The following is a 23,642-nucleotide window of genomic DNA, read 5'->3' as shown; positions in this document are numbered from 1 at the left end:
GAAAATTTCCTCTAGGCTAGTGGAACAGTGTTAAATTTGAGGCCAGAAATATGATCATAGTGGTTGTCTTTTAGCTCAGACAGTTGATCCATTGTATTGTATGTACACTTAATTTGTGTAGCCTAGACCTAGTCCATGGTGCACTGGAGTCTCCTTGTAACCTGTATTAAGGTTAGTCCCTGCTGCACAAAACCACAAGGTTTTGTAGACCATGTACAACTCATAGTTGTGTTCCAGGAGTGCAGGGTAGAAAGTCCTCTGCTCTTTAGGGGAGTTTCTCCAGGACGGCTTGGCCAACAAATGGTTGTGGTGCGCTGTGCAATGGCAGCTGTGTTGGCCTGTAAAATGGGTCAGGTTTGGTACTCTCAACTGCTTTGTGGTGAAGGATGGCCAACTGGCCAAGAAATGAAGACCTTAAGTATTTCACTTCATCTCCATGCTGTCATTTAGGGCTGAAGGGTATGTTGGATTAGGGTGTGTTTTGGAAAACCCACTGTGGGAACTGCAAATATCCTGAAGTGTGTGTGGTCTTGTGTAGACTTAAATAATTACATGGGTGCAGACCAGTGGTTTGATACAAGATGGGGATTTGTCAAGTTCAGAAATCTGTCCTGCTATGTGGCTTCAGATGACAGTGGTCCATTTATACCTGGTGTTTAATAGTTACATCTTATTTTTGAAAAACAAGGTTAAAAATGTGGTTGTATTTTGTAAATTTGGGAAATCAGATAATATAGGCTGGTCATGTTGCTGGAAATTGAGATGTATAAAGCTGAATGAATGGCATACTCAATATACTGTGTTATTCTGGGTCTCCTTGGTGTGGTTGACAGGTTTAAGATGAGAGGAGAGGGAAGGGGAAGGCAAGGCAGGCACAGGGAAGTGCACCACTGATACCCACTCAGCAGCTGTGGTGTGATGCTGGAGTCTGTGCTCCATTTAGCAATATGAAAAATATCAGACTGAAAATCAAGACGCTGACTTCATGTAGAGAGTATGGCAGACTAATTAAAGAAAAAAGTGTACCAATTGAGCCTATAAAACTCTTCCTGACCTTGAGAAAACTCCCAGGGAGCTGTGGGAAACTCCAATCTGTCCCCTCTGAACTTTTTTGTGTTGTTGTTTAAATATAGTAACTGCTTTTTTAATTAAAAAGAAAAATTAGATGGCATTTCAAATTGTGTCCATGGTGCCTTGGGGACCTATTACAGTACAAATTACCCTCTACTATTTAGTGAGGTCTTGTTTACTATTGTGTGAAGCGAGGGTTACCAGTGTAAGGATGTAGGACAAGAAGGGCCCTTCTTTGAAAGTCTGGCTCTGCACATGAAAGTGACGCCAGCAATTGGAAGCAATTTGTGGAATTGTTTGATTATATTAATTATGGCACCAGCAAACAGTGCTTGGGAAACAGTTTTGTTTTCGTGCATTCTTTCTTGATTGCTTGCAGCAAAAGCCAAGATACAAAATGTGCCTTTAAGGACTGCCAGAGAGCGCAGTTCAGGCCATTGTGTGGAATTGGCACTGAGCTTGAAGGGTTGTGTCCGGTTTGATGGGAGAGTTTTCCAAATACGTCTTCGGCCTGAACTTCACCCAGGTCAGCCTCTTAAATTAAAACAGCTTCTGTCTTCCTCATCAAGGAAGATCAGCTCTTCCCCTGTGAAGTAGGAGCCCCTAATGAAATCCATGTTCCTTCCAGTAGTACCACTTCTTATAATAATGTCTTTCACTCCAAAAGCCTGTATAAACTTAAATTGATACACAAGACTCAGTCCTGCTCACCACTGAGCTGCAGACTTCTCTGATGTGGTACAGGGCAGCTGTTCCCCAATTTATGGGAAGATGTTTTATTTGTTAAGGATTTCCAAGCAGTCTGCCATGCTGAGACTCCAGGAATAGCTCTGCTGATGCAGGCTGGCTGTCACAACAGTGTTTGGTTGGGACATGGGGCAGTCTACTTCTGCTTAAAGTGGCTGTAAAATTTTTTTTCTCTTGTCTCTGTCATCAAACAATGACTTATGAATGTTTTGCGTAGATCCCAAACATCACACTGAGGATTTAGCACATTTGGAAGGAAGGAGTCTCCTTTCTTGTCTCCTTGGAGGCTGGTTGCTCCCTGGCCAACTTCTTGCTGTAGTCCTATTAATATTCACAAGCCAGGCAAGGTGATATAACTGATCTTGTACTGGCCAGAAAAGAAAAATGACTCTTCTCTGGAGTTTGAAACTCTAGCAGAATATTTGAGAGAGCTGACAAGAGATGTGGGAGAGGTGGTGTGAATTCAAAATAGAATTACTGGAGAATTGTGAAGGGATTTACATAAGTAAAATTTGTTGCCTGATCTGTGAAAGTAATTGAAGCTCAAATCCTGAGCTCCTGAGGGTAGCAAGGAAAGGAGTATCCCTTGTTTCTTGAGTGAATCTCTGGTTAACTATTACACTGAAATTGTCTTGGTAATCATATTATACTTGTTATCATGGTGATGAACACCTAGGAACAGAGTAGATTGGCTCCTGTAAGAGGACTGTACTTAAATCTTTTGCCTAGAAAAGGTTTGTAGGTGTTGACCCTGATGTCAGGTAGAGAATTCCTGCCTGATCCTGGGCTCCAGTTAGCTCAGGACCCAGTTTCACCCCTGGTCTTTCTAAAGCACAATATATTCATGACAGGCAGATGGCATGCCAAGCTAGATAGGACCAGCAGTCTCTAGATGACCCATCCATCATCCAGTCCACTAGATGTGGCGTGGTGCATTTGAGCTCCCTATAACAGTGTTAATGGGTACAGTAACACAGTACTTTTGTCCTTGGAAGGCTCACAAAGATCTTTTCTCCTGATCAGTTAGGGGGGTTTTTGGTTTGAGTTTTTGTTTTCTTGGTGTTTTGGGTTGGGTTTTTTTGTTTGTTTTGTTTTGTTATTTTCTGGAATATTGAAGGTGAGAAATTACTTGAATAAAGACAAACGGTAGAATTTGGGGTATCTTTAGCAGAGGAGAAGAGAAGTAGAGTTGCTAACTGATGGCTTAATGTAAAGAGTTGAGGCAGCAGGATGTTGTATTTTGTTGTTCTTGTCCTTTCTGCCTGATTGCAGAGATAACTGTAACAGGAGAGGCTGGGCAAACTGATCCTCGCATTTTGGGGTGCTTCTGCCTTTTGTTTAAATCAAAACTCCAGAGTGTTACTTTAGGGATATTCCATGAGCTTTTCACGTTTTTAGGGTGCTTAGAAACAGTTTTGTAGAACTGCTGACATGTTTGGGGACTAGTTGGAAAACAAATGTATGCTTTCTAGAGTATTGTGGGACTCTGAGAATCAGTTCTTATAACACTGGTATTTCTATTAATTTGGCTGGAAACTAATGATAAATTTACTATTCCTATTTTAAAGTTGATCAGAATGTGAAAAAAAAATGGGAGTGCTGCTCTATTTGAACCTTGTACCCTTCTTTGGACATAGGTAGCTCTGTTTTAAGTATGAATGCTTTTTAAGGATGAATGAATGTATATAGCTGTTGCAAAAAAAGAAAAATGAATTCATTTTTAATTGTGTTGTGCTGAAGTACAGGATTCTAGAGTCCTGCAGTACTGGCAAAAAGCTTCTGTTTTCTTTCAGTGGTCCATCATTGCAGTAAGCTGAGGGAGAGGCTGGTCTTTGTACACTCTCCAGTGCAGCCCTTCTGCATCAGACTGTGGCATGGATGTCTCCATCTGGGCCTCTAATTATTTCTGATTTTCAGGTCAACCAGCTTTTGTACTCTCTGTTAGCAGGAGAGTTGATGCAGGCGCACACACTCTAACTGTGTGATTTGGGTTCAGGTTCTGAGAGTTCAATTTAAGGAAATCCCGAAATTGTGCAAACCAGCTGTTATAAATAATCCATTGTGAGTGAGGATTATCCCCAACACTTTGCCTCTTTCAAGTTTTGCCCTTTTTTCCTTCCCTCAGGAGGAAAGAAGAATGTCTGCCTGTCATATTAAAAGGTTACGTGTGCCTCGGATAAAAATTATTTCCAACATCACATGTGCTAGGTTAACTTGTTCTCTGGTGTTCAGTCAATTTTTAACACTTGAATGTTGACAGGAAACAAGAAGTTGCATGTAGCTGAGTCTTCTACCTGCAATGTTTGAAGGAAGTGAATAGGGTATTTTGTTTACAGAAGGGAAAAGCAAGTTCAGTTTCCCACTGAAACTCTGCTCACAAATTCCTGAATGGAATGGGAGGTTTGGCAATAGTATGGGCTAGTCAAGAATAGCCTAGCAATTTCTTAATATGTAAGGCAGAAAGGAATATTTTCTATTCCCAGAGTAGCTGCTGGTGTAGCCTCAATGTGCTTTTTCCTGACAGCATGGTGAGGATCCTGAGCCAGTGCTTTTCCAGCAAACCATGGCAAGTACCAGTGCAGGGTAGGATGAACTTTTAATTCTGGCCTGAAAGCAAAGTTCTCATTAATTGGGAGCATTGAAATCTTTTAACATGATTTTTTTTTTTTCCCATTGCAATTCCTGATGCTGTAAGAAAACTGTGTAATCATCCATGCAAATATTTTCATGTTCACCAGTTTCCATAGTTAGAAATAGGCCTTTTTTTTATGAGTGTGCACATGAGAAGGGAGTTGTTGAAGTTCAGCAAAATAAATTATTCTCCCTGGCTCTGCTGGAGAGCATGTCCTGTACTTATATTATTACACCTGTTTTCAATGATGGGTTTATCAGTTGCTTAAAAATTACTCCTGTCTCTGGCTGGGCTACAAGGAGATACTGTATTATCTTGCTTCTCATCTAAAGTGTGTCTGGCATTCAGTCTTTAAAATCTTGCATTCAAACACAATGTTTTGTTAGCTTTGAAGAAGACAGGACTATTCCTAAATATTGAAGAGAACTGTGAAAATAGGAAATGGAAATACAGAGATGGGAAATCTGAAATATTAAGTTGGAAAAGGGGGAGAGAGAGATAAAACTCCTGAAGGGCTGAGTAGCAAGTGCAATTGGGACTCAAGGAAGGAGGAGCTGGACTTTAGAAAGAAAGAACAGAGACCACCCTTGGCGACCTTTTGAAGGAGCAGGGGAGCAGAAGGCTAATAAGAAAAAAAAATCAACAAATCTGACAAGGGATGTTGATAAAGAATGACAGTATTAAGTGAAGGAGGATGTGTAGTGGAGAAGTTAAAAGTGTAAAAGGCAAAGTAGAATCCAAGTTTACAGGTAATAGATGAAATAAATATGTATATGGGGCAAAAGCATAGAAGTGCTTCTTTACCCTGCTGCTGCGTGAGCCAAAGGAATTAGAGGAGTGGATACTATGTCAGCTTTCATCCTCCTTCCAGCTGAAGCAGTAGTAAAAACAAAGCAAAAGTAAACCTGGTTATGGTGCTGTGTGTGGGTGTTGTGATTTGTGTCAGGGCCAGCATTCCCAGCTGGCTGGGCATGGAGCCTGTCCCAGGCCCACCGCGGGATCACTGCCCGGCTCTGCTTAACCTGAGGGCAAAACTTGTGTCCTTAGGAGTAACTTCATTGGAGAGACGGAGGGAGTGGAGCTAACTGGATTGTGTCTAGATAAAATTGGATTTTTTCTATACACAAGAAGGCATCCAGTGTTCTACAGTGTGGAATATCCATATGAAGTAGTAAAAATCTGAGTGTTTCTAGGCTAATTTCTTGTGTAATTGTAAAACTTGAGGCTGCAGTTCATTTCACTATGTAAGATACTGCAAATCACTAAGCTGCTAGCTTTTTGTTTTGGAAAATTGTATAAAATATTGTGCTTATTCTTTATTTTGTGCACATGAAATTGTTTTTAGACTTGGAAAATATTTTTCCTGATGTGGTATTGCTTTTCATTTGAATTTGAGAATGCGTTTTTTTTATTGATATTATTTCTAAATGGATCAGTTTGAACTAAATCCTTCAGGCCATTCTGAGACAAAGGATTTTAAAGAGTCTGTATTTTTATTTGTTAATTATTAACAGTAGTTGAAACTAAAATAGTGAAGTATATTACACTGTTTTACAGCTAGATTTTCATATCTAACCTGAGTTAGTGGATGCTAAAAGTACATTTTGCATAAGACCTTGTCTGCGTGCTTCTTACAGACATGGTTTTGATGGGTGGGAATGAATTTGCTAAGCTTTCACATATCTTATGTGCCTTTGAGGATGGCCCATTAATAATATTAATACATAGGTATTTTCCATTGTTGTATGCAAGGCATTTCTTAGAACTTTGAAGCTAAAGTCTTTTTTTTAACACGTGGACCTTTTCAATTTAATCCATTAGCAACTTGGCAAAATAAAGTAATTGTCCAACAGAGGAAGAAAAAAAAAATCTATTAACATTTGCTACAAATCCGAGTAGTACAGGCAGCACTTAATTAATGGAACAGATTTCTCACTATGTGTTCAAGTTAACATAGCTATTGTTCAGGAGAGATTAGACCCTTAATGTAAGTAAGTTAAACTAGACCTCCATCTAAAAATACCCGTCATTTCAGCTATTAAAGGTCTGATGTCTTCTTCGGTGACAGATATATTTCCCTTCATTTCCTTGGTTTTGTAAAATGTAAAGTATGCATTGTGTGTAATGCGAGAAATCCACGGAGGTAGATGAAACCCCGATTGTGCCTGTCTCTCCCTGCCTGCTCCTTTGTGCTGCTCCCTGTCTCAGAGCCTCCTCAGCCCTGAGACCTCCTGGCACCAGAGCAGAAAAACAGAAAATGCCATTTGTCAGGGTATGATGCCAGCCACCTAATCTGTTTGGAGAATGAGGGCCATGGGATCTGATTAGGTAATTTAGATACCGTGTGAGTTTAATAATACCTGAGCTGCCTTTGGCTGTCAGCCCATCACTTCACTGGTAGGAACTACCACGTTCTGCCATTTCTTCTGTAAACTTCTTACCTGGAATACCTTATTTAGTCCAAATAGGTGTTAAGTGGTGCAGGTGAGGTATACCTTTACTACTTCTATGTGGAAGTTAGTGACAGGGTGGAGGAGGAGAGATGGCTCCATTTTAAATGCATTTTCCCCAGCAGAGTTCCACATGCAGCACATCATCTTTTCTCGAAAATGAAGCTTTTCAAGCATGAGATGCTTTGTTTGAATACTGCAGATGCTGTGCCGGGTTTCAGTTGTGTTGGGCCATCCAAGCTGATGTCACTGGAAGGTTTTGAAGCTCAGTTTATCCAAGGTGGTTATTTCACCCTCATGGCTGAGACTTCCCTGGCTTGCTGCTGCACCCAAGGGTCTCTGTGGGGTGAGAGGCCAAACCCCCCCCTGTGTCCCTGTAAGGGCTTACAGAGGCAGCCTGGGTACTTCAGATACCCATAAGGGAAAATTTTGGCTGCAATTTTAATGCCACATCTCCTCCCTTCCTCTCTCCTTTCCGCCAATTAGCATTTTTTGGAAATTAGAGTCTCGCAAAGCCTGCTAACATAAATAAAAGTGTTTTAGGATTTGTTTGCTTTAATTAAAATGTGTCTTTCTGAAAGGATTTAGTTAAACATCTTTCTTAAACAGTGCTGTGCCAGTAACAGCAACATTAGTAATAGTGATAAGACCCAGAAAGGGAAACCAACTAGAAAGCAAAATGAAATGTTTCTTTGTCCAAAAAATAAATGATCATCTCAGGAAAGCGGAGGAAGCCCTGTGCAGGGACAGTTACAATTAGGTTTATCAAAACAGCAGAAAACATAAAGTATTAAATAAATTCTTCAAAGGTAGCGAGTGGGGCTGCGTGAGGTCGCTCTTTCTGCTGTTTTTGTTTTGTTTTCCCATTTTTTGACTGTTGCTATTTTTTTTTCTAGCAGCACCCAAGATACTCTCAGAGCTTTCCAAATAGGAAATAAGTTGCTTTTCATGTAGTGATAAATTATTTTTTGTAGTGAAGATGGAGTGATTGTAAGGGTAATGATATTAATGGGATTTATATGAAAGCATCCAATTAAAAAATCGAAACAGCTGCATCAAACATGACTCTACAATGTAATAAAATCATATAATAAATATGTGGTCCCGCCACACCATATTACCTAGTTTGATTAATTGAACCTTACATGTGCAAAGATAGTCATTATCAGACTTCTCAGCCATCAAGGAAGAACAGTCTCAATTATTTTCACAATGAAATAATCATTGCTTTTTTTGTGTCCTGCCATCTGGAAAGAGAAACTAGCAGCTGCCATGACTGTGAAATGCATGATCTTGCAGAACTATAGAAAGTTGATTCTGCTTAATGCTAGACTCCTGCAACCTTAGTGTGGGCTGAAATTTCTTTAGTTATATGCTAATCTTGTTGCTTTTCTCCTCTTTTGGACCCTTGTGCTTTTTTCCCCTTTTGTTTTCCCTCCTTCCCCCAAAAAAGACCCCTCTCTCTCCAAAAGTCTCCCCACTGCAGGGCCTTAGGGATGGTTTACAGCCTCTGGTTGTGAAATAGCAAATGGGCAGTTTCCTGGTTTTGCTTGAACACTTCCTTGTTTCTTCTCTTCCCTTGGCCATACGGTGGGAATGCTGCTGGAACGATTTGCTCCCTGACACAGCAAGATGAGAAGGTGGGCTCTGGGGCTGTGTCCCCCTGCCATCAGCTGGGAGCGCCTCTGGATGTGTCTGAGCTGGAGCAAATCACCTGTGCCCGTAGACCTCCTGTCTCCAGTAAATCATAAGCATCTCAATCTTTTTGTCAGGCCGTGATACGAGAATCCGCAGCTGAATTTCAATATGAGGGGAGAGAGGCTGATTAAGTGTTTGAGATAAGGTTATATGACACCACAGGTTAAAAATACCTGAACTGATTTTGGCCCAATGCCTGAGAACCACATTGCAGCGTATTCAGGTAGCCCTGAAAAAGCTTCCGAGGAGTTTGTTGTCTTCTGCTTTATGCAAGCACTTCTTCAGGAGTGGTCTTTTAGGAGCTGCATCTGTCTTGTTTTACAGCATTTCTTTGGACTTTGCTTTTCTGCATTTCTTACCTAAATTGTTACCAGTGTGTTGAGTTATAAGAAAAAATAAAGGTGTAATAAACCCTGGCCGTTTAGGAAGAAAAGGACAAATAGTTTTGTTTGGCACAAATGTCTGGAGAAACAACCCTGAAATACTACACAGCTTAATTCTAGTGCCCTTAAGCAATGCAAGTTGAAACCCCTAACAAATACTTTGTCTTAACAAATAAAAACAAAATCCCAACAAACAAAAACACAAAACCTGTATAATTTACAATGTGCAAGTAATAAAAAAGGCAGTGTACTTCTGGTAGATCTGGAAAATAGACTTAAAGAAATTGAAGAATCTTCTGAGTCTTATGACTCTCTATAATTTTAGTATTTTACCAGTTGGGTTTTTTTCATGACTTATATTTTTATAAATATTCTTAGTGATGACAAGAAACTTTGGGTATGTGTCTAAATAATAGGAAAGGCCTGCCAAGTAAAAGACTTAGACCAGGCAAGCTGGTCTGGCTTGTTTAAATTCTTGCCTGTGTTTAATACTTTAAAAGCTGTAGATGGACACAGAAAGATTCAGGATTCTGCACTGGATTTGTGGTATCACTGTTGTGAACTTTGTTATGTTTAAAGACTTCTCTTATTTTCTATGTAAATTACTGTATTCCAGGAGTCTTACACAGACGTGTGACTTCCCTAATGCGTTTGATTTACTTTCTTCTTTTCTTTGGTTGATTTCAAATGTAAACTTGCCTGCTCATTTTTTCTAGTTCTGTGAAATGTGATGTTGAGTGTGTAAGTCATCTGTGTTCTTGTTCTTTTACAGATGGGCTGAAGCCAGATACCAAGATGCTGCTAACTGCTGCCTCCAAGAAGAAATCTAAGGGGGGAAAGGGGGATATGACCAAAGAGGATGAAAGCAGCAAGAACGATTCAGCCCAACCTGTTACTATCTCTCTTATCTTTAAAAGATATGTTTTTGACACACAGAAGAAAATGATTCAATCCTGAGGAAGCAAGAGAAGCCCCTGATTACACCTGAAAGTCCAGACCTTGAAATGCATTGAGGTGGAACATGTTTCTTGTCCAAACACATTAGACCTGTTCCTTCCTCACAAACAGAGCCTGGAAGCTTCTGCTGACTGTGCCCCCTTCCGAAATCTCTGCAATCTCATATTGTTCTGTTTGAATTTTCTTATTTTGTCATCTCTGTGATGTGAATCTTTATGACATCTCAGAGAATCTCACCTGCCAGATGAGCAGATTTGGGTGTACATTCTAATTGCACTGTTTTTCTAGAGAATTGTGTTGAAGTTTCTCTTGATTTAGAAGTTTGCCACCACTATTAATCTAAATCAAGTCAAGATGTGGATTTCATGTGACCCACAAAGTGAAGCTGATTATTCTAGGCTTACTTCCTTGAGCAAAGTGGGAGACAGCGCACAATTTAATAGGTGAAACCTAAAATGGGTGTTTCACATTCCTTCAGTTGCAACTATGTAAGATGCTATCTGAGAGATGGTATGGATGTTTTTTATAAATATGATTTCTATCTAGAAGTGTTTTTCATATTAAACATAATGTTCTGTGTGGCTGAGAGTCTTAATTGTTCTGTTTGCTGTTCCAACGGTTCAGAACTTACCTTCAATGACATTTTATGTAACGTTTCTGATTTTCCTGCCTGTTCTGCAATGAATCCTATTGCAGAGATGTTTTCTTTCTTTTTCCATTTTTTTTTTGTAACCAAAATGCCTTTTGTGTGTGAAAGAAAAAGTTGCCTCTGGAAATAGTCAAGGCCTTTATTTCATTAAAATAATGATAGAAGATTGCTGCATAAGCCTTGTAAAATGAGTATCTCCAAGATGCTTTAGAAACCATTAGTTGTTTAATAGGGATTTCATGGCTGCTTTAGCTCTTTCTCTCAATTTCATGTCCTAGGCTCATAAAAAGGAGAGCACTGGTAATATCCCTTCTTGCATACAAAGTATAGGACACCTTACATTAAAACTAACAGCAATTGCACAGGTACGAAAGCTGCAGTCTGGAACAGAAATTGGACTTGGGCTCAGCAGTATGGAAAATGTTAATTCCTGCCTTTTGAACAAAAAGAGTACCTGCTTGTTGATGCTGAATAGCAGCCTGTGACCCATTTGCTGAAGTCAGCTAGAGATGGTGACCACATGTATAATGTAAATGCATTAGTTGCACATGGAGGTAAATAATTGCTACATTAATTCTTATTAATCATATTATTATATCCCTTGATGGGTATGAGTCCATCAGGTTAAAATGATCCTGATTTTTTTCCAGTCTTTTCCTTTTAATTTCCAGGTAGCTGAAGTGTCTACAACTAGCAAAGCTATCAGCTATTGAGGGGATATTTACAGCTGGACAGCTGTGAGACAGGGCAAGCCTAGTGTCTAAACTAGGCCGATGGTGCCCCTTTAAATCAGAACAGAATTAGTGCTTTGTGTAATAATCCCAAACAGTTTCTGCTGAGTGAGTCCCAGCAAAGCTTTAGCACATCCCTTAAGATTATGGGGTATGCTTTCAGTGTGATCCCAGAGGAATTAGGCAGGCAACTTCAGCTATTGGCTTAATGTGACTTGTGCTGCCAGCCTTGCTGGAAAATGTATCCTTCTGTAATGGAAAAAATGCATTTCACACCCCTGTCACCTCTCCTTCCCCATTTCTCTCTTCTTCCCAAACACCCCCAAAGGCAGTCTTTGGAAAGAATATTTATAATGTTATCTTTCTTTTAAGCCTTTATCAAATCCTGTTTTGTACTCTGCACTGTTACCCCTGCCTAAGATACTGCAGTGATGGAACATAGAGAAACAGATGACATTGAAGGAACAATGTTACTATCATTCCAGGTTAGTTTAAGAATTATTGGTATTAAAAAAACCCTAATTAAAAATACCCTAATTATTAAGGAACTTGTATCTGCATAGTTCTAGTGTCCTTGCCAAATTTTAAATGGGTTGCTGATTTGGAGTATTGGAAAGAAAAAGGGAGTGATCAGGAGACGTGCTTCCAGAGTTATCCTTGCACTTACAGGGGTTTGTCTTTCTCATTTCTAAGCCACTTTTGAGAAATTCTGGAGAGGAGGTTGTCCATGTAAATGGGGATATGTATTTTTACAAAGGCCTATCTGATGAATGTTTCCCCCCCCACCCCGGTGGATTGCCCTTAACAGGATCAGCGAGTCTGTTGTTATGGAACTTGATCCCTTTGAAAACTCATTAACCCTGAACACTTAGATTTGCAGCCCTCTGCTTGGCTGAAAGGACTCTTAGTGCAGGGAGTCCCATGGTTTATTTGCTTGGGGTGCTCCAAGGGAGTGAACAGCAATACTTCCAGAGTTGTACCTACATCCCTTTCTCATCCAGTCTCTTGTAAATATATTTTTTAAATCTTTCCCCTATCTTCTATTTCATTTCCAGATTAGCATGCTAACTTTGCATTTTTCTCAGTCCAAGACCTAACCTCCTTCTCAGCGCTCCCATTTCCTTCTTTGCTCATTGCTTCTCCTTGCTCTGGCTCTGCTCTTGCCCTGGAGATCCATGGCAGGGCTCCCACGATGGTTGCTGGGAGCCCAGTGAGGTGGGGAAGGCTCTTGGCCTGCAGCTCACACCAGCTCCTGTGTGCTGCCTCTGTTCAGGCTGTGACCCTGGGCAGCTCTGATGGACCCACAGGAGCAGGCTTTGCCTTCACCTGCCACCCTACCCTGTCCTTGTGCCTTGCAATCCTCTGTGGAAAGCCCCTGTCACAAAGCCCCATCTCTCATTTTGCTCCTGTTGCAGAGGTTTGTGTAGGACACACAGCTGGGAAGGGATCTGGGGCTTGTGTTTCTCCTGATGTAGAATTCCAGAAGGAGAACCTAAGTGTGCCTAAGAACTTTGATTATAATGTGCTATTACTGCAGATCTCTGGCTGCTGTCCTGAGGCTGTTGGATACACATTCGAAAAAGGGTGAAATGGTGGAACAAAATGATTATGGGAAAATCAAAGCTTTTAAAGACATTTGTAGGATGAACAGATGTTCAAACATTCTTTTATTTGGTTTCCAGACAGACGTAGAGACTTTCCTTTCATCCTCATAATCAGTGCATTATGCTGTAATTTGTAAAAATGGCATTAAAAAAATATTAACAGGGTCATATTGTGATCTACTGGCTCTGTGTCATTAAGCCGTGAAGTTAAGAATGGCAACTGGGAACACGGGTTAAATGTTGCAGAATGTACTGTGCTAGCATATATTGTCAGACTGTATTATAATGAATCCAAAATGGAATAAAGATGTAAGGAGTTTTTTTAATACTGCTAAGGTTGTCAGTGTTGCAAAACTAGAAATTATTACGGCTGTGCAGATGTTCGGTGAGTAATACATCTTCGGGTTGTGGGCAGAGTAGCAGGGAGAAAAGCTTTGTTTTTACAAGCCTGTTCTCTACTTTTCCTTGGAATTTATTTTGGGACTGCAGTCTGGCTTGTGATCATGCCAGAGGTCTGGAGTCAGGAGGGTCAAAGCTGTGCTCATGGTAGCAAGGATTCAGTAGGTGGCATCCTTTGCTTGGAATCAAAGCTGAGTCTCCCCACCTAAAAAGGGGGTTTTCACTGGAACTGAGACTGAAGGGTTTGCATCCGGCTTGCAACCCAGCTCTTAAAGAACAGCTTCTGTTAAAAACTACAATGCATTTAATGCCTGGGACAGAGCCATCAACTCCAATCCGTTGACCAAACCCTGAGGCGCTGGTGTCCTTTCTCTGGGTGTTTCTGGCTCAGCTGAAAACAGCTCTGTCTCTTAAATCCTCTGTTAGTTGGTTGCAAGTATCTGACTATGGAAAAGTGAGCCATCTGCACCAGGGCAGTTCTTGATGTGTACAAGGCATCTCCTTCTGGGAAATAGCACTTTCCTTGCCCGCTGGACTCTGCAGTTGAACAGCCACGGGGTGGCAGAGCAAAATGAGAGCCCAGCACAGCTCATGGGGAGTTGCAGTGGTGCAGCCACAGTCCACCCCGGCACTGTTTGCCTCTCACTGCTGGGAGAGCAGCTCTGTGTTTACATCTGCAGAATGCTCTGGGATCTTGTGAAATGAAGCATGAAAGGCAGCAGAGGAATGCTACCTTATTAGCAGTTTCAAAAAGCCTTCATGTTTCCCTTTTAGTTTAATATCCACAGTGAGCTGGAAAGCTCTTCATTTACAAGCACATGAGTTTTAAACAAACTTACTGAGGATATAAATAGAATAATTTTAAGATAGAGCCTAGCACTGGGAGCTAACCTGCCAAACCTGGGAGAAGGGGAAATACTGTATGACTGCAATCTGTGGTAAGGCCAGTTTTGGTAGATGATGGGCATCCAGAAGGAATCCAGGGGCTTGGGGAGGTTGTGTTTAAGCAAAATACTGATAGTCTTCTGGGATTCCCCACAAATTTTCCTGCTGTTCTGTACAAAAATAGGTTAAAACCATCATTTTACACAGTTGTAGCTCCACTGTAGACAATATATGAGGAAAAAGTACACTGGATCTGCTTATTTCCCATTGCTAGTGCCAGATTATGGAGTCTTTCTCTGATCTCCTGCTGTGCATGCTGTGTTAGTTGAAGTTCCAGTTGTTGGGTTTGCATTCCTCAGTGAGTGTTGCAGTTCTTTATTTTCATTTGCATGTCTGATACAAGTGCTTTTCCAAGATGGTATAATCAGTCTGCAAGACTTGGATCATCCACTTCCCCTTCAAGGTGACTCTTGTTTGTCAAAGGTGAGTCCTCAAAAGGGCATCTAAGCTTTTTGTATTTTGCATACTTTTCCTAGTAAAGGACAGGAGAGATTCTGTCAAATTCTTCTCTTTCTGTATTTCGCAGTCAGCTGTGAAAGGAACTCATGGAACAGAATCAGAAAATACTGCAAGATCTTTGGTAAATCTCAGCCCTGCACTGCTTTACAAGGCACGGTCTTAAAAATGTGACTGTCTTTTTGCCTATTGAGTCCTTGCCAGTCCTGCCTGTTCTAGTTCATATTTCTTAACCAAAAGGTAATTTGAGGTCTGGATCAAGTGCTGCTAAACTGACAACCCCAGTAGTGAATGAGGTGCCTGCTAACACCCTTGCACTGGCATTTTGGCTAAACTGATCTGATTACTTTTGATCCTTTAAGAAAGCTAGGCTGTTCATTTGCTCGAGCATGTTCTGTTTAGATCAATTTCTTCTCCTTTGAGTGGAAGTCGTGCAGTCTTCTTGTGTTTTGGTTGATCATTCTGAGATTTCTCAAGGGCCTCATTCATGTCAATCAGGGAGACTCCATCCTTTTTGGACCACAAAATTGCTTTTATTAGGCTGTATGTGGCCCCCATTCAGACGTGTAGGAACCAGTCCTTTTATACTATTTTCTGTGAAAACTGATATTTTAGTGCCTATAACTTCAGTCTGACAGTTAGGAGTGATCGATGCCCTCATGGTGAATTCATTCCCAAAACAGCATTCCATAAGGACAAGCTGAAACTTAGACCCCACACAGAGGTTTTGCCTAAATTTCTTAGTTTTTGCTAAAGTAAGCGATCCATTGTCTAGTTTTCTTTCTTAAGCCTCACTTCAACCATAGCTGACTTGAACTCTGCACTCTCTGAGAACACAGTTTTGTTACCTGGAAAGATCAAGGTCTTTCAGAAGCTCTTCCAGACACTGTCAAGTTACTGAAATATTATCTACATTGGTGCCCACCTCTGTTAAATAGGTGTGGGATTCTTTTTTCTGCAGTGTGCTGGTTATACTCTCTGTGAGGACAGTAGAAATGCAGGTGGGGTACTTAGTTACTTACTGTGCAGGAATAACTAAAATTATTCCTCCCAAAAAATCAGGCATCTGAGAAGTGGGTTTTCTCATTTGTTTCTTCTTTAGATGAACTAAGGTAGGTTTTAATTGTTGGTGAATGTGGAAGAGAAAGAAGGGATGATGTTGTGTTTTCTTGCCTTTTAAAAGTATTGTTGGAGAGCTCTGGCAAGAGAAGCATTTTGTTCGGAGAGAAATGCAAATCACTTTATACCTCAGCGTGGGAGGTTTTTCTGTTGTTTTTAACTGTGAAGATTGATCTGTGCTTAGAACCCCACTGGGTAAGTGGACAGTTTGGGCTCCATCCAGTTCTAAGTTGAGCTGTAAATCTCATTTGCCATCTGGCCAAGCATGGCATGACTGGGCAGTTTCAGGCAGAGATCTGGATTTAGAACAGTGGAAGAACACAGAGGTTGCCAGATTGGAATGAAAATAAAAGTGTCAGGAACACAAAACTCAATGAGGCATGGGTTTAGGCTGACATGTATTTGTAGAGACCTAGAACTGCTGTAATAATGGTATCTGAGCACATTTATTTAGCAATTCTGTTGTTACAACAGCTACATAAATGTTTAAGCATCATAGTTTAACATACACAATTTCTTTAAAGCTGAAGTTGCTGCAAGATCAGTATTGAGAAAAACTCTTGCAAAGCATTTTGCTTTCTCAGTACTAAGCACTGACAGTATTTGACAATTTTTGCCCTTGATACATGATGTATTTCAAAACTACATCATTATGTACAACTTACCCTCACTGATGTGTTTGTGCAGCGAATCCATGCTCAGCTGATGGGTTCAAAAGTGGGAGAATGAATTTGGTTAGTTGTCCATTGTCACATGTGGGATGTCATAGGAGCAGAGCTGAGTCTTCAGACTGCGGCTCCTGCTGCTTCTCTTCCCACCTTTCCCTTGCTGCCAGGTGAAGGGCACTGATGAGTCTGCTGTTGCCAGCCTTGAGGGTGGTTAGCCTGGACTCCTCAGAACATTGCTTTCCTGGGACAAAAGTAAGAGGATGTCTGTCATAATTTTATCTTTCACTGAGGCAGTGCAGACAGAGTTTGTCCACATGGCCCATATTTGGTTTGGTCCATCTTGCCAAGGCAGATGCTAAAATGGATTGTCTGTAGATTGCCATCCACCCTAACATAGAAAGCTCATGTAGGAATTGGTGCTTGTACCCCACTACTAAAACAGGCAGAAGGGGACTTGTGGTAACTTTGTCCACAGTTAGTTGCTTAAAATACTAAAATTAAAGCCATCTATGAAATAGCAGCAAAGACCACCTTCAATTTGTACATAAGACTTGCTAATTTGCAACATTAGTTTTGCTGGTTAGTGTGGGGTGGTTTTTTCCCCCTTAATTAGAAATTTTAATTAGAGCATGCTGTGTATTAAGATGTTAAAGCTTTGACTGGCAGTTTGGAATTGCAGAAGGATCAGCTGTCTCTGTAGGGCTGCAGCACAACAGGGATTAGCTCGCACCCTCCTGCCTGCAGGTGTGTTTTGCTTTTTGAGTTGGATCATCAAGAAATGTTCCTCCAGGTAGGAAGCATTCATCTCACTGATCAGACCTTGTCTGTTCCGAGGAGCCTGAGCTTAGGGAAGAGCTGCAGATTCACATACACAAGGTGTAAGGACAAAGTCTCAAACCTGAATGACAACCAGGTCAGTTGTTGGAGTGTTTCACCCCGGCAGCTTTGTCCACTCTTTCCAGTTGTGCTGCCGCCAGTGCAGGACGGTTCCTTGTCTTTGGAGATCAGTTGCTGTGTTGGCACTTCTGCAGCTCCAATTTTCAGTCCTGTAATGTAGAAGAGCAACCTGAAGAGATTTCCCCATCCCAGAAATCCCATCTGCTGATCTGGGCTGTCTGTAACACAGCATGCATAGTGAGCTGCTGGGTGTGAGGGAGCCTTGTGGCCTGATGTATTTTGAGTTGCTCAAACTCCCTTACCTCATTTTTCTTCTCTTCTGTTTTAAAGCAGATTCAAGGGGAGATAGGATAGATTCTTAAATATTAACATTCAATATTTCCAGCATCACAGTTCTGGAAAGTACAAAAACTTCTGCCATGGATAATTATGGAATAACCTATATAAGGGAACTGTTTCCCTAGTCTCGCCACACTTGGTGGATATCTTATGTCCTTTGAGCCTGAAAATTCATATTTTTGTTCTGTCTAGAGTAAGTGTGGGGTTTTCTGTTAACCAGACAAATACACAATCATTTAAAAAACTGCTGAAATGCATTTTCCAAGATATCTTGTGGCACTCTAACCCACAAGCTAATTATGGTACTGCAATTATAATTTGCTCTTTTGAGTTGATTTCATGTTCTGCTGGAACAGAAGTCATGATTTCCTTTATTTCTTGCTGTAAGTTTGTTTATCAGATGTCATCTGTCTTCAGAAGTGCAAATCTTTGCAAGCTCTGTTGATATAGAAAACTATCTATGCTTCTAATGGTTTTAGTAAATCAATATGCTCTTCCAAATGAAGACTGATAAGTAGAATTTTAATAATTTCAATGTTATTTGTCCCTTTTCTTAAGTATCCATCCCACAGAGTCCTGCTGTGCAAGGTCCCTGTTCTACTGAGTGTTCACACTGATGCCCAAATACTTTGTCGTGGATTCTTCTATTAAGATATCCATGTAGTTCAATGTATATGTTATTGGTGGTTAACTTTCACTTGTCAATACTCAGTTTCAGCCTAGATTTAGTAGTATGTAAGTTCTTCCTCCTCTTCCTGACAGCTAAATTAACCTGCTATTTGCAAATCTTGTCCAGTTATAGTTCTTCCCTTTCTGGAGGGTCACTAGTTAAGCAGCACTGAGTTAGTGTGGACTTCTTTAGCACTTGTTGGATCTTTCATTTGATTAAAGCCAGATTCTTACTTTACTTCTGTGCTTTTCTTTCCTTGATTTTCTTGCAGAAAGTCTTTGGTAACCAAATGGTTCATGAATGTGTGTGTATAATTCCAGTATAGTAGAGGTACCCAGTTTTCCTTGGCTTTTTTTGGTGCTTAGTGATGACATTGATCAGGATGATTGGCCAGCCCGGTTTCGGTTGTTGCCTCATGGTTTTATCTGGTATGGAAGTAAGCTGACACTGGTCTGTAATTCCCTTGTCATTCCCTTCCTGTTTTAAAGAAAGTGATAACTCTGGTAATTGACTGTAGTTAAGAAATGTATGTCTGTTAGTGTGTAAATATTTTAAAATGCTGTCAATAATCAGTGAAGCATTTTATCAGTCATTTTCTGCTGGTTGCACACTTAATTAGTGGACTGGTCATTTTTATACCAATCAACAGAAGTGGATAATTAATGAATGTTATCGAGCATCTCCACTTTTTGCTGAGCAGTTCTAGATCAAAGTTGATCACAAACACAAGTTCTAGAGTTTGTTACCTGATAGTGAAGGCAGATTCTGTTTCAATTTTGTAAAGATAAAATTTCTATTTTCATCTGAACTTTAAGCTAGCATTGTCAGAAAGCACCACGGAATGAGTTTTTTGCTGGAAGGACCTTTGCAGGTATTGTGGATGTTGAGGTGGGCACCCCTTGAGAAGTGGCTGAGCAAACCCAGTGTCACCATTCTGCACTTGGCTGCTCCTGACTCCTGCCTGTTGCAGTAACTTTGAATCCAGCATTTCACTGTCTTAAAAAGGGAACATCAGGAGAGGCTTTGCAACAAGTTGAAAATGAGCAGTGGTGTAGAAAATACACCATGATTAAAAAAAGGCTGATTTAATTAAATGTTTATGGCTGAGACATTCTGGTGTAAACAGCCTGTGGCTCCTGGCTTGCAAATTAGATGTCTTTCTGTTTGTGGCCAATCTCATTGTTTGTGCTTGTGGTGCTGGAGTTTCTGTCACTCTGAGCTCAAAATATCAAATCCAGGTGAGTGACTTGCACATTATGGAATAGGAGAATCCCTTCACTTGAGCACAGGTGTGCAGCCTTTCCTGGAGGGGTGGTCAGCAACAGCACAGTCAGCTACAGAGCAGCAATGCCACAACCATTCCAGCTTGTGGCATTTGTGTGTGAAGAGGAGGAGCTCTATGACTTGGAGGACAATACAATACTGTCTGTCTAAGACAGCACCAAATCCTATTGAAAGTACTCTAACATTTCCATTTTTGTCTTGGAATCCTGTGACTTGCTTTGTTATCAGTATAAAAATATTAAGAGAGCAAACATTTTTTCCTGTTCCATTAGCAAGATCTCTTCAGAATCTGTGATTGATAAGCATCTCTCTGCACCTTTTCAGTAAGGAGCTGTCATCTGTTAGATGTATATAGAATGGCAGGAACTATTACATTTAAAAGGAAATCCTAAAGTCATCTTGTCCCTCTCCCTACCCAAAGGAAGGATCGGTTGTATATATGTTCTTTTCTGGTGTTCAGTTAACTGGGTTTTAGAGATTTTTGTCAGTAGCTGTCACAGGACTTCATTATCATTAGGGTTGTTTGGGAGAGCATGGGAACAGATTTTTTTCTCCCAGTATTTTCCTTGCTGCAGTGTAAGCCTATTTTTTTTTTTTTTATCCCTATCTCCTGTGATACAGAGAACACTCTATTCCTTTTCACTTTGCAGCATTCGTTATGTACTTAAAGACTGAGCATGGATGTGATCAATCTTCTTTCTTCTGGACTAAATGTTCTTTGTTGGTACAGTCTCTCCCCTTGGGGGCTGTGTTTCCTGGACCTGGGCTTGTTTCTGTCTTCCTGAGTTTCTCCAAATGGTCAGTGTCTTGTTTTAAGTATATTTCTCTCAAAGACCTCATGAGTGCTGACTGATTCAAGCAGGATTTTAACTTTGGGGGTGTCTCAGGACATCTTCCTGTTTATGCTTCCCTGTCTGCAGGTTTTGCAGAATCAGGAGTTTATTGCCTTGAGTTTAATGTGTGAGCTCAGATCACGATGCCTCTCTGTAGGTTTGTTACTATAGGCTTCCATTTCTCATTCTGTACTTACACATTTCAACATCCCCTCCTAAAAAGCTTCTTTTTTTTTTTGGATTACTGTCTCAGTTTGCTGGGTTCAAATTCTAGTCCTTTCTTCCAGCATATTCATTTCCACCTGATCTATCCAGTCACTGAGATCATTAATGAAAATACTGAATAGAATTAGCTCAAGGTCAGGCTTCTGTGAACCATCCTTAATACACCCTCTCAAACAGCATACCATTGATAACTCTTCTCTTAATGGTCTCCAAACAGTCTCATGCTCAGCCTATAATGAGTTTCTCTAGGTGACTTTTCCCTAGCTTGCTTATGCAAATGTCTTGTGGAAAACCATCAAAAGTTTTTTTCTAAATCAAGCTACCCACACCTATATTCTAGGTGATATTTTCAGTTTTTCACTCTGCTTTTGTTTGGCTTCAGCTGCAAAACTGGACCTGTGTGAAGACTGCTGCCTCAAGGCATGTGTTTGTTTTTGGGTTTTACTAGAACCCATTTTTCATAGAAAAATTTTAATTTTTAATGTGTAAGAGGATGTTTAGGAATGTGAACTACTTTAGTGCAAAATATGCTGTACACAAGTGATATGCAAGTTATCTTGGTTCTGTAGGTGCATTTTAATCTTCACCTGCAAGTCTGTGTTCACAGCCTGGTTTAAGTATGTTGCACTCACAGCCCTAAATCAGAGCTGTCATCAAATACTCAGCTGCCAAGCATCCAAATGCAGCCTGGACCCAGTTTCAGCCCTGCAGATTTCTCTCTCATGGCTCCTGCCTGAATCACAGCCTGTAAGGCTTTCAGGGCTAAGAAGCAGCAAATTTTGGAGCTGAATTAAACAACACTTTGGTGACAAGGGTGAATCCTAACAGGAGCCCGAGGAGACATTCGGGGTCATTTTCACATGGAATAAGTGGAGATTTGAATTGCAGGTTAGTATTGTGGTCCTTTTCAGTGTCAGGATGCTTTCAGGTGTGATTAAAACGTTTTTGTTAACATTTAAAAATCAAATAAGACATTTTCTGATAATTCCTTCTCCTTTCTTGGCCTTTTAATAAGCATGTAATAAATGCAACAGCTGACGTCACGAGGAGCTATTGGATTTAAGCCCATCTGAACATGGAGATATTAGGACGCCTCCTGCACCTTTGTGTGTAATGAATGGGTCTTAGTTATTATAAAGTGCTGCACAACTTCACCTCTGCACAGGGTGCTCAGCAAACAATCCCCAGCAGAAAATGCCTGCTGTTTCCTAAGCCATGGGAAATGCTCTTACTCCATTAGCCCCCCTGCACTTGCTTGGTTTTTCTCCCTACTCGCTCCAAAGAGGAGGGAAGCATATCTTTACAGCCACACTAGCAAGAATTAGCCCAACTGTATTTTACAGGTAAACTAACAAATAAGAGGAGAATCTGAGCAGCCCCCAGGGACTGAATTTGTTTGCTGCTGGGCCGTTCTATCTGCAGCTGGCATCGGTGGAAACCCGAGTGCTCCATTAAAAGTCGACAACCTCTGTTGGCTAGGGCACAGGGCAAACAGAGCCAGCCTGTTCTGCAGACAGGCTGACGGCCTTTATCTCCCCCCACCCAGCTCAGGATGGGAAATGATGAGACTCTGAAACAAAAAGCTTGAAACTGGGACTCGGAGCTCTTACCCTGCAGCTGTCGTTCCAAGGAGGAGCAGAGACACAAGGTTGCCTTCAAGGGCCATGTGGGAAATTCACTGAGTGCAATGCATTAAGGGAGGATTGGGGCTCATCTGTGGGAATGGGGAATAATGCATGGGGCTGGTGTGGGCCCCAGGTGGTGACATGGGGGTGTGCATCTGCAAATCTTCATTCCAGAACCTTGGGGATGGTGTGGGTAAGTTACCACTCTAAGTTGATGAGGACAATAATATGTTATAGAGTCTACCCTTTTAACCATGCCCATGGAGTAGTGCCTTAAGCAGCAGCATACTGCCCTTTCACCCACCTCAAGGAGGCTCAGGCCTATGCTGTCCTGTAGCATTTTCTTCCAGTAAACGTGACTGCTCAAATGATGCCTTGATGCTCTGATTGCTCACAAAACAGAAAGTAGGGGTTATATGTACTTCTGTTCCCATGGTGCAACAGAATTAGATTCTCACCTGGGGTTAGGGATGATTCATGTGAAATACCCAGAATTTGATGTTTTCATCTTTTCAGAAGACAACCCTTCAGCCAGGGGACAGTGTGCCACACAGGAAGTACACTGGGCTTTGATGGTATCGTCGTCTGAAGGGAAATGCATGATAGTACTCCGAACGCAAGGGAAGTGGTCTTTCCACCCTGAATCTGCAGATATTTGAGTGGTGAATTCATTGGTTCTCCCATGCAGAAGAAGTTATCTTGACCCCATCCTTGCTGCTTCTCTGTCCCTTTGTTCCACCAACAGTTTTTATCAGTAAACTCTTTGGTACAAAAGTTGCTGTTTGTCATAGGCTTAAGGCCTTGTTTTGTCACTAAATGCTGCTGTTTTGTTACTTGCTCTTTTCTTTTGCAGTCTGGGTCCATGTGTTGTTACTCAACAGTAACACTGGAGCATTGGGGGTGTTGGGGGTTTGTGCATAGTCCTGCTGTAATTTTACTTGTTATTTCTATCAGGCAATATTATAAAATGTGTAAAGGGAGAGTTCCCTATATCAGCTGCCTTTTGTTCATCTTAATCTCTAGTCAGTGTGAGTGACCTTTAGATAACAGCCAAGATAGTAGTTTGTGCTCTAAAAGCTTTAACATAGAAATGAATGTTGCAAATATCCTTTTGCTCTTAGCTGTCTGCCCTGTGTTGGGTACATAGGTTGAATCTTTATTCTAATTACTTTTTGCAGGTAAAGGTGGTATCCCATGAACGGGATTTTCAGAAGCAGTAACCCAAAACCTACTCTTAAAACAGTCAGAGTGAGTTTCATG

General features: G+C 40.9%; 1 protein-coding gene across 4 annotated transcripts in view; it reads left to right on the top strand.

Annotated features, from left to right (window-relative positions):
* EEFSEC (eukaryotic elongation factor, selenocysteine-tRNA specific) overlaps positions 1-10,751 on the top strand; it is a 122,753-nt gene extending 112,002 nt beyond the window's left edge. For 3 of the 4 annotated variants that reach the window (XM_069027717.1, XM_069027720.1, XM_069027718.1), the window contains exon 7: positions 9,754-10,751. In XM_069027717.1, coding sequence (XP_068883818.1) covers positions 9,754-9,938 — 185 coding nt within the window. In that variant the 3' untranslated portion in view covers positions 9,939-10,751. The remainder of the gene's footprint in view (positions 1-9,753) is intronic. The other variant, XM_069027719.1, reaches the window with a different exon arrangement.
* Positions 10,752-23,642: the final 12,891 nt, after the last annotated feature.

Source organism: Aphelocoma coerulescens, chromosome 12 (assembly GCF_041296385.1).
Source record: "Aphelocoma coerulescens isolate FSJ_1873_10779 chromosome 12, UR_Acoe_1.0, whole genome shotgun sequence".
In the NCBI taxonomy this organism is placed as follows: Eukaryota; Metazoa; Chordata; class Aves; order Passeriformes; family Corvidae; genus Aphelocoma; species Aphelocoma coerulescens.
The sequence above is the reverse complement of the archived record's forward strand: the minus strand, read 5'-3'. Positions and strand labels throughout refer to the sequence as shown.